This window comes from Syngnathus leptorhynchus, chromosome 12 (genome assembly GCF_054491065.1).
Source record: "Syngnathus leptorhynchus isolate UIUO chromosome 12, UIUO_Slep, whole genome shotgun sequence".
Taxonomy (NCBI): Eukaryota; Metazoa; Chordata; class Actinopteri; order Syngnathiformes; family Syngnathidae; genus Syngnathus; species Syngnathus leptorhynchus.
In genome coordinates, this window is record NC_141206.1 from 7965693 (window position 1) to 7977097 (window position 11405).

The window sequence follows — 11405 nt, forward strand, 5'->3', positions numbered from 1 at the left end:
CTGATAAGTGAAATATGTGGTACTTTTAAAATAAGACAATGGTAATAAATTAACAGATTATTTTTAAACAGGATTTATTAAATTACAGTTATTCACAGGTACACAGAAAAACATCTTAAAATTGTCATTTATACTTCCAAAACAACGATTTAAAAAAACATGACAACAGTTCACGTCTTTGGTCCAACACTGCAATTGCAAGATATTGCAGCTTGACGAGCGGGTAATTTATTTACGCCCATCTTCATGCATGGAAGAATAAATATAACATCAAAGTCAAATACAAGTGCATAAACAAAGACAAAAGGACGTGTCAAATATGACATGTTGTCACACGTAGCCGATTCATCTTTATAAACACAACCGGTTGTACAGGCTGATTGTCATGTTATGTATGAAAAAAAGATCTTCATAAGAGTCCACATTAAATTAAAATAAAAACATTTCTGACCATAAAAAGGCTAATTCTGGTATTTATAAGGCAAGCAAAATTGGAGTCTTTTACGCAGGTACCCAAATACTAAAAGACATCACGTAAGATCATCATATAATGCATACAATAACCAACTTGACTTTATACCAATACGATCAATAGCATCATTAACAGTTTAATAATACCCCCAAAAATAGACAGTCCGTTTTGATCCCTGAGCCTCAGTTTGGGCAACTCTTGCTTTTGGTCAACGTCAATATATTCATAAATGACACAGGGGGAAAAAAAACAAACATATAACAGCAGGTTTTGTCCTCAAATGGTAAACTGTTAACATGGGTTTGAGTGTAAAAAGGAGCGTAATTGTAATAATAATGCATATAAAAACAATCAAGAATATCATCTTGTCATAGACTTCCATCTCAACCTTTTTATTCTAAATTTAAGTATAAATATAAAAAAAATGGAAGATCAGCATAATAGTCCTTAATTCCACGCACCTGCTGTTCACTTTTCGTCCTGTACGTGTCGCTGCTTCCCAAGAAATAAACACAAACGTCATTTGTATTGCTCTATTTCTGAAAATTCATGCTTATCTCATTTTTTTGACTGTAGTATTTTTAAATGTAATATTTATTGTTTATAGGTATTGTTTCCCTCTCATTTGTCAAATTTATTGTCCACCTTTTCAAATTTGTCAATGAACTTTTTCAAAAATGATTGCTTTGTTCTATATTCACGTCATTTTGGCGTTCTGTTGATGATGTTGCGTCTTCTGCTTGCTTAGGTGCGCCTCAATGTCTTTGTGGAAGAAGAGCATCCCCAACTGTCCGTGGGACGCCTCGTTCATGGCCTTGGATTTGATGCACATCCGGTACTGATCGGGTGCCAACTCGTCAGCGCAGTGCTTGTCGTGCCACAGGTGGAAGAGGCTGCGTGACGGAGCCCGCACCACCAAAATACTACTGCGCAGGTACTTGCGATACAAATGCACGTCCTCTCCTCCCCAACCTTTTATATCAATGTCAAAACCACCTGCAGGAAAAAAAAATGGGAACAAAATGTCGAACGGTACTTTCCGAATGTAGCCATACGACACGTTACCGATATCGATGAAGTCCGATCGGTACTGGCAGGTCATGCCGAATCCGAAATCTCTCCAGAAGCCCGTGTCTTTCTTCAGCACCTGAGAAGACAGGAAGTTCAAAAGACCACAGGGGACAGATATTTCCAAGGCCTGCCTTCTGCACTATAGATTAGCTGGACCCAAGTGTATTGCCCCACGGATAAAAGAGAAACCGTTTTATTTTTTTATTTTTTTTTTATGGGGATGTTTTACCAGCTGTTGCTCCACTGGCGGGATGTGCTCAGGACTCCCGTAGATCAGTTTGGGATTGTACTGGCTGAACAACACTGGGTAGAAGACCTTTTTCCCTAAAATGGGAGACGGTGAGAAAGTGATTATGATAGAGGTATTTTCAGGCCACTCCCAAAATTATTATTATTATTTTTTGAAGCATAACAAATGTCAATGACACCTGCTAAAATATAAGCTTATACGCTTTGGAATTTCCATGGCCATATAGTACATAGACGTGAATTTAAAAATTTACCAGACTCGGCATTGAGTCGGCAAGATCCGAGGAAGTCGGCGGTGAAGTGGATATCTACGTCACAGAAGAAGAGCAACACGTCGCCGCCCCTCCATGCCCGCGCCCCGACATCCAGACCCCGACCTCGGGAGAACTCCTCGTCCAGCTGCAGGAGAGTGTAGTTTTTGAAGTTGGCCTCCCTGTAATATCAAAAAAAGAGTTCCCACAGCTGAGGTTGAGCAGACGGCGTCTTTCGTTGGGAATCTCAAAGCGAGGCGACGGAATGCGTAAACAGCTGCGACAGCTGTGATGTAGCCTAGGGGCCAAATAATCGATGCGCTGAGTGACTAATTCCGAGCTAGCACGGGCTGCACATGAGAGAAGGAGACGAGAGACCCCCACACCGGTCGGTGCAAACGAGGAATTGGCCATTAAATGACCAAAAAAGGTCTTCTGTGCCTAAAATGAGATACCTCACAGTTTTGAGTTGTGTGATTTTTATTTATTTTTTTCCAATGGCCAGTGACAAAATGTCAACATAAAGAAGCATCGCGGCAGCCAGCTTTGTTTTATTGTCATGGGAATTTTTTTTTTTATGTGCGTGTTCTGGCATGTGCGTACTTGCAGCTGGCCAGAGCGCCAATACTTGGAATAGCAAGGAAGCTGTCACCTGAGCAAGAATCCTTTCATTGTCCCAAACAAAGACGGAAATTCAAATTTGCCCAAGCTGTCAGTTCCTAAAGCTTGTTATTTATTTTTGGGAGCTTCGTTTGAGCCCTTTGCTTCCTCTCGAGTCAATCCAAGTTGAATTGAAAGAACGACAATAATGATAAAAAAAAAAAAAAGCTCGAGTGAAGAAGATAAGCTTTTCCTTTCTGTTTTTTTTCATTTCCATCCTTTGCTTGAAGCCCCGGCCTACAGTATTAAAGTTGAATTTTCGTTGCATAATTTCTTACAGGCCACCATACAGCTTCAAAGCTCTTTTACAACTAGTAGATGGAATACAAAATTCTTATAAATCATTCCCAGGACCTGAATAAATAACTACAGAGATTGTTTTAGATTTAATAAATTAATTTTTCAGTTTGCCTTTTTTTGAGGGGATTCCAGGGTAATGTAAAAAAAAAAAATACTGCAGGAAGAGCTAAGGAAGTGGTCAAATAAATAAATAAATATATATATTACTTGATCCAAATTCAATGTGTGCTGCCTGCATCTTCGCTTACTTCTTTCATTCATCTCTCCTTACGAGACTCTGCTCATCATAAATCCCTTCCTCTTCAAGTCTCTGGAACTTTGCTAGTGGCTTTTTATTTCCATCTCATCCCTGGCAAGGAAACAAATAGACGCTTTGTGGCCACGGACTTGAGGCCAAACATGAAACCTTTTGAGGGATGCGGATCCACTTGCATCGCCATAGCAACCGACTCCCCCATTTAGATAGATAGAACGCTGATTTCCTAACTCACCTGGACGTGTTCTCTAGGATGTGGCGGACCTCGCTCATCTGCTCCTTCCCAAAATAGACCACTGTGAGGTGGACGCGGCCGTCCTGACGCACGCAGACCTCCCTGCAGACACATATGCGCACAAACACAATTGTTCTAATAATGGGTTAAAAAAAAAAAAATATATATATATATATATATATATATATATATATATATATATATATATATATATATATATATATATATTTTTTTTTAAGCTATATATATATATATATATATATAAAAATATAATAACTAACTATTTACAGTCCAAGCCCTAGCTTGAAACCCTAATTTGTTTAGAAGAAGAAAAAAAAAAATCACAGTTTAATTGATGCTAAAATGAGTTCATTATTTGCTTCTGTTATTTCTGGTACAAAACTACCTTGAAGCATCAAAATGTCGGGGCGGGTAATGTTGTGCCTGCAGGTTTTTTATAGCAACATTAAATTTATCGCTGCTGCAAATTCCCCCGCCCAAAAATAAAAGACTGTCCGCTGATAGGATGCTATTCAACTGTGCAAAATAAGCACATGTGATTGTGTTTGTCAAAGCAAGCAAATTGTCAACAAATTGACTTTCGTCGGCTTCTGACGAAGAGATTTGTGCTGAAACAAATTGTCTTTGCTTACTAGGACACACACACACGTGCACATTCAAAACGAATGAGGCTGAAGTGTTGGCTCAGCGCCTCTTTCGAGTAAGTGAATGCCACACTGCGCCGCTGTAGATCAACTGCTGTGCCCCCCCGGGGAGCATTTGAACAAGCTGAAGCAGTACAACTAAGCTGGATTTACTGGGAGAAAAAGTCATGATAAGCAATGCTTCCAAAAAAAAAGAACTGCCCATAAATAAACACACTTAAAGGAGAGAAGGACATAATGCTGGACCTTAATGCTGACAGACCAGCAAACTAAATGACCTATGTCAGCTTGATCAATCGCAGAAATCATTTGGCAAGATGTTGGCGAGTCCATCAAATATAGCCAAAGTCTAAAATCTTGTGATCATTTCACCGTAAATATCTTCAATTTCCAAACAACTAGCCAAATCTTCGCTCTTCTCTGCTGACACCCACGTCACTCACCAGGCCAGGCTCCGCCTTTATATTATTATTATACATTATTATTATTATACAGACCAAAAACAGTTAGCTATACCCCCCAACACACTTTAAACAAAATGATCTTTCTTGACTGTCATTCCCAATCACTAAATCTGCCCCAGTTTTGTTTGTTTTGAGATTTCATACCCAGCAGCATGAAAAGAAATGAACTGTTAAATTTACTTATGCTAATCTTCCAGTTGATTTAATCCTCATTTAAAAATGAAAAAAAAAAACTGAATATGGAATAGGGCACACACCTGAAGTTATGCATGAACTGCCTGAACCTTTCGGTACGTCGCGACAGCGACATCACAATGTTGATGAGCACGTCGGCCGTGTCCACCCGCTCGCTCTTCACTTTCATCAGTGGTCCAAAGGGCCGGAAAAGGACCAGGCGGCGGAATTCTCGACTAGATTCCCCGCGGAAAGTCAGATCGTACACTGTGCCTTTGTCCTTCTCTGTGCGCGTGATGCCTGTAGACGGGAAAGCAAACACACCAAAAACTTATTACAAGGCTTGCATGCGTTAGCATAATTATTATGACAGATTTTTTTTTATTCATATTGTTTCACAATTACAATAATAAATAGATAAACTCATATTGAGCGAGTCCAAATAATTGTTGACGCAAAAACAATTGAATCGAGTTGAAGAATTTTTAATCCAATCAGATGCTAACGCTAACAAAACACACATGCTAGGCTATTTAGGTCCCCCAATGCTAATTCTGTCTTGTCACGGGCCTTACATTAGCCTGAACTCGTCAATTACTCGACTTGACTTGCAAATTGAAGCTGAGGTCAACACCAAAGCGAGAACGAAGGAAATAAAAGAAAAAAAAAAAGACGCTAATGAACCGGAACGCATTCTTCAAAGAGAAAAGATCCAGCCCCGATAACCACCCAAAAACTTGCGGGCTTCCTGCGATGTGAGCCTTGATTTTGCCGCAGGGAGGCTGCGATAAGCTTTGATTATTTTTTTTTTGTAAGAACGTTGACCAATTTTGATTGCATGCGTTCACACATCCTCCCCCCCCATCTTTTTATGTTCCCAACAAGACCAGGCCCTCTTACGCTGCCTGCTTTCAACACACTACTCTTCTTTTATACATGTCACGCCTAAATTACGGCTCTGATATTATCTCTGACTCCATCCCGTCAATTTCGTGTCTGGCGCCATTTATACAATGCCAGATTTCCCAGGCAACGTAAGAGGCTGGTGATCATCCAAAGATAGACGAGATGTGAGATGCTCCCACTGTGAAGGAGGAACAGCTGTGTCCGTTTCCTGGAGTTGTGGTCAAACCAGGACAACTCGGTAGGATATCCCGAGAAACAGCACATACACTCATTCGTGACGCAACCACTTATCGTTTTTTGACGCTTGGTAGTTATTTGTCACGTCTTATTTGAGTCCGCTCGTTTATCCACTAAGTGACGAGCGGAATTGAATTGTTTTGGATGGTTGAGCAGAAGGGTTTGGTCTGTTTTGATCGTCTTGTCGTGTCTTCTCACCTTCTATAAAGTCCGACCGCGAGTAGACTTTGCTACTTTTGCCAGACGGCTGTGCCGGCGGGGCGTTGAGGTTGTGCAGGGCGTACTCCAGCACCTCGCCCAACTCGTCCTGCTTGTCCTTCCTCACGGGTTTCTCCTCGGGGTGTCGCGTCAGACCCATTTCGAGCTGGTAGACTCGATGCAGGGTGAAGCTCTCGAAGGGCACCACCGTGTACTCGCTGTGTTGCCTGACCCCGGCGGTCACTTCGGCTTTGGAGAGCTGGCTCCTTAAGAAGTTCTGGAGGTCCGCCTGCTGGCTTTTAGCTCCCGGGGCTTCCCCGAGGTCCCCCGGCTGCGAGTTGCGCCCCTCGGCCGGTCCCCCGGCGACGGCCTTCTTCAGGCTGTCTTGCACACCTTTGAGCTGTTGGCTGCGTTCCTGCAAGGCTTCTTTGAGCTGAGCAATCTGCTTCTTCAGCGAGGAGATATGCAGGCGGTGTTGCTCCTCACGCTCTTGCAGTAGCTCCTGGTAGGAGTGGATCACCGGCGGTCCCCCGCTTTGGGCAGCGCCTACGGGTCTCGTACCGCCCGGGTCGACCTGATGGGTGCTGGCGCGCGGTAAGGCGTGCGGTAAAGCCCGCGGTAAGGCGCGACTCGGCGGCGAGTCGTCCGGGTGCGGCGTGCTGCAGGTCATCACGTAGAAGAGCGTCAAGGAGCAACACAGGAGAACCAACACGGCGCCTACGCGCGACACCCAGGCCAGGAGCCTGCGCCGCAACATGGCTGGCGTGAAAAAAATCACTCGCCTCTCGGATTCAAACGGCCGTCCGCCCACGATTTCGGAAAGATCACGTGACCTCACACACGATGATAAGAGTCCATTTGCGATTAAGTTCCATGGCCGTGCCACTTATCGGTGTGAGGTCACTTCATGGCGCGGACGCTCGACATCGCCTTCGCTCCTCGGGAAAGTCAACAAATAAGGCCGGATTGCTTGTGAGAAAACCTTTTTTCCCACTCTGTTAGTCCGTTTAGCGTCATGGTCTGTTGGAAGACCCAGACTCCGTTACATCATCCATCACGCGAGGTGACTCATGGCCTTTTCCTGCACGGAGATGATTCAAGGAACACGTCTGGAGATCCCTTTCAATGGCAAACCAGTGCTGTCTCGATGCTGTGAAAGTGGAGAAAACCAGTCAGTGGAGATACAGTTGAAATTTGATTCGCATTCATCGGATGTACTTTTAAAACAAATTCAAATATGTTCACGACATAAACCTCACGCAATTTTCATCGATTTTTGTCCCATGTCGACGGGAAATTATTAACGCAGCTAGCGGACCAGACCCAAAGCTTTCCCACGAGTGGTCGGGAAGATGACGAAGACAAATGTTGTCACATGAGTGAGAGAGAGAGAAAAAAAAAAAAGTGGGTCAGTTACACAAAGTCATCTTTTGAGACACAATTATGCTTTTCAGCATAGCCTAACTGGAATATCCAACTCGTGTTCTTTTTTTTTTTTTTCTTTACATCTAAAAGGCAGCATTTGAATTATTTAATATATCCGACGAATCCACAAAGAGCATTTTCAAGTAGTGGTGGACGGATACTTTGCACCTCCGGGTTCACTTGTGACCATTGGAGTTCTTCAAAAAAATTTCAACACTGCATCATGTGATTTAAACCTAACCACTGACAGCATTTTATTTTTAACACACCCCAAAACCAAGAATGTTAATAATGCGGAGTCGTCATGTTTTCACAAACTGGTATAGCCTAGAATTAAACAAGTCAAGTGAGGTGATATATTTTACGGGGGGTTGGAGTGAGGTGATGGACAGGTTGTTTGAGCTACTGTACATATCTTGAAATGTATCTCTGTGTATCACACTCGGCCTCTCGGGTCTCGACACACAGTCGACTCTTTGACGGTGGCCCACCTGTGAAAGGATTAGTCTATGGTGCCAGTCAATACCGGACTGTGCTCCGGCGACTTGGGGAGGATGTTTGAGGAATGAGCGAGAGAGACGGGGGTGGGCGGGTGGTGGTGGGGTGGGGGGATCATTTTAGAAAAAAAATAAAAAATCTACTACCCTGAATCAAACTCGAAATTACAAATTACCACGGCATTGTTTCGAGAGCTCAAAAATAAAGTTACTCCAGGTGTGTAACATACCAGGAACTGAATCATCGACATTTCAATTTTTTTTTTTTGCTAGTGCGAAAACACCACTGCTTGATTGTTTTACGAGAGGAATCGGTAAAAAAAAAAAAAAAAATTCATGTCTAGTATTCCAATATGTAAAAATAGAAGCAAAGATTCTATTTGCCAACTTTTCACCTCCCATAACATGGTGAACCTTGTTATATTCTTAAAATGTCAAAGTGTTCCATATAAAAGTCTTCTTTGTTTCTCCTTGACGGACAAATTCAAGGCATCCCGGCGAGTCGCTATAAATCCACACGTAAACGCGGTCGGGGTAGTTTGTTTACAAGCAGACAGACACGCCATTTTTTTTCCCCGCACGCTGTGACAAAATAGTGCATTAAAGCCGTCTCGCATTTTTCATTCTCTGTCGGGGCAATAAATTGAGACGACTTAAAACCACGCTTCCTTTCCTCTAGTGCTGAAACTTCCTGTCTGCGAGGCCTTTCTTCACGTTGGCTCAGTTTTCGTTACGTTCTAGGCCAGTCACACTCCTTCAGTAGAATTCACACGCGACCCTGATCCAACCTTTAAATGTCAGAGGCCTTTCCGGCAAGACCACCTCGCGACCTCTTTTTAACCCAGTGGCAAATGCCTGCTTCCAACATCGCTCTCGGGCTCCGGATAACCGATTGAAATTTATGAATTCATATTGATTTCATTGTTGCCCTCAGACAAAATGTGATGAAGATGATGATGATGATGATGATGGAGAAAAAAGACGGGAAGTGGAGAAAGATGCTCTTTGATGACACGTGCGCTGTCCCCTCGGGTGCTGCACCCTCCCCGCTCATTAGGGGCCCACTTTTGCCTGGAACCTTCCTGTCGACAACCCATCTGGATGGAAGGTGAGTAACACACACTCACACACGCAAAGCAAAAAAAAAAATAAAAAAATCCACCCAAAGATAAATGTCCACGCATAAAGCGGTGGGGATGTCGAGCGCGCACAGTCTTGCCCCCCCCCACACACACTTCCTTAAAGAGTTTCATTATTTCGTAGCCACGTTGCACCAGCTGAAATGGCGTCAGCCTCCTCTGGGGGTGGGAAATGGGCCGTTGTAGCAGCGGTAGATGTTGCAGATAAGCGATGGGGGATAAAATAAAATAGAATCCCACTCCTCGAAATGTAAAAGATATTGAAACAAACTGAAAAGTAATCTGCAATGCGAGGGGGGTCAATTGTAATATTAGTTTTTGTAGACTATAAAATAATATGTCAGAGTATTGTTTCATTGTTTGTCTATCTGTGCTGCTGCACCGTTTGTGGTTTGTGAAAGTGTCAGTGTATTTTTTTTTCCCTTGCCTGCGTTTTTTTTAATTCCTCATACTGCAGCCTCCATCAAATAATTTAAAGTGACTCTTGCATGAATTTTAATGACATAATTAAGGCATAAGCAGGGTTTTGGCACTGATCCAAATGAAGATTGTTTTGACCTTGTTTGATATTTGTGCTCTACTGATTTGGAAACTAATGTTGGCTAATTTGAATGATTTTCTCACAGCCACTGGGGGAGCGAGGCAACAATCAGGTGTGAGAAGGGGGTTCGATACTTTCTTTTTGTGGCAGTCCGGCAAACTGTCACGAGACGTTTCTGCCGGGCTGACAAATTAGGCGTCAACGCTAAAATTATGGGTTCATTCATTCAATGAAATTGGCACAAAAGAAGAATTTACACTCAAGTATTAATAATGTTGTGCAAACAACAACCAAAGTAAGCCACACACAAACATTTACTGACAAATGGGATCTCACATGGAGCAATGTGTGTCATTGTGCATCATGTCATTTGTCGCACTTAATCAGCGGTGCGTTTAGCCTTTGTTTGCCTCTTGTTGAAAGTCAAGCGAGCCCCAAACAGCCTCCAATCCTATAATCTCCACTTTCCCCAAAAAATGAGAACAGCCAGCTCCAAATATGTATTGCTTGCTTGTTAGTGAGTGAATGCGCTAAGAAGGATTAGAACCCCTGATAAAAATGCCTCACAGTCCTGCTGCACGTGAGAGATGGAGACATGCAACTATGGAGCATTGGAACATGCGTAATTATGATAATTACTATTATTGTTATGCATTATTATGATTAAGATAATAATCATAATAATTATTATTATTATGTTTGGATGGCCGACCTTAATTTGATTTTAGTCAGTCATATGGGCGAATCATAAATCATCCTTAGTACACCCATCATTCATAAATCATTGCATATTAAAGTAAGTATAAGATCAATAAAGTCCCAACTTCTTTCCTTATGATTATAAAATGCAATGGCTCTGGGCTCATTGATCTTAATAACTTACCTCTCTCCCCGGCGGTGATTGGTCCACTGTAGTCCGGTTGGAGGTGGCGTCTCGTCGGGGTGTCCCGCTTCCCCTCCACCGGTCCTGTGCGGACACTAACTGCCGGCAACTGAGCGGGTGTAAACGAGCGTTAGTCGCCACCGCTTCGCCTAATCAAGTCGGTCAACACCGGAAACACGCGCTTGTCGCCTTCAAAGTAAATACTAGGAACAGACAATGTTATCATCAATTAAAACGGAATCCTTTTTAGATGGATGGAAAATACTCCAGATTCACCTACTTGAATTTTAAAAGTTATAATGTCGTATTTCTGAGTAAATAATTTGATTATTAATATGATCTAGTTGGTTTTATTTTGAAGGTGTTTAAGAAGTATGTAGCTGTTTGGGTTGCTTGACAATGTCCGTGCAGGTTTATTGCCCACACCCTCCCTCAAATAAAGACATCCTTGTGATTCGTGCCTTGAGGGAAACACTACTTTCTTTCAATGGCTGACTGCAAACGTGCACATAAAAATCCACCTTTATCTGAACTGACCTGTATAGTTTGTTGCCTTGGAGATCTGCGTTGGATTGAATGCTGCACTGGTTAGTGATGTGACTTTTGTCAATATTGAACATGTTGATATTGTAATATAATGTGCAGTGTTGTGATGAGGTATTGCAATATAGGATCAAAGTCATTTCCCCTTTTCAGGAAAACAATATTAGGTTTTGCCTCCAGGTAGCCATAATAACTTTTACTATGAGATCATTTATTGTTTAAGTACGGCGTTTCCTCAA

General features: G+C 42.4%; 1 protein-coding gene across 3 annotated transcripts; it reads right to left on the reverse strand.

Moving 5' to 3' along the window:
- Nucleotides 1-83: 83 nt before the first annotated feature.
- Nucleotides 84-10741, reverse strand: csgalnact1a (chondroitin sulfate N-acetylgalactosaminyltransferase 1a). Of its 3 annotated transcripts, none has more exons than XM_085926080.1 (8): nt 10624-10741; nt 6139-7288; nt 4881-5097; nt 3495-3596; nt 2047-2225; nt 1773-1867; nt 1538-1619; nt 84-1468 (listed from the first exon to the last, which is right to left on the reverse strand). In XM_085926080.1, the coding sequence occupies exons 2-8, from the start codon at nt 6893-6895 to the stop codon at nt 1170-1172; spliced, it is 1731 nt and encodes a 576-aa protein (XP_085782206.1). In that variant the 5' UTR covers nt 6896-7288; nt 10624-10741; the 3' UTR covers nt 84-1169. The 3 variants fall into 3 exon arrangements, with proteins under 3 accessions (XP_085782206.1, XP_085782205.1, XP_085782207.1); XM_085926081.1 differs by having other exon boundaries at nt 1313-1468; nt 1533-1619; XM_085926079.1 differs by having other exon boundaries at nt 84-1619.
- Between the last annotated feature and the right edge of the window lie 664 nt (nt 10742-11405).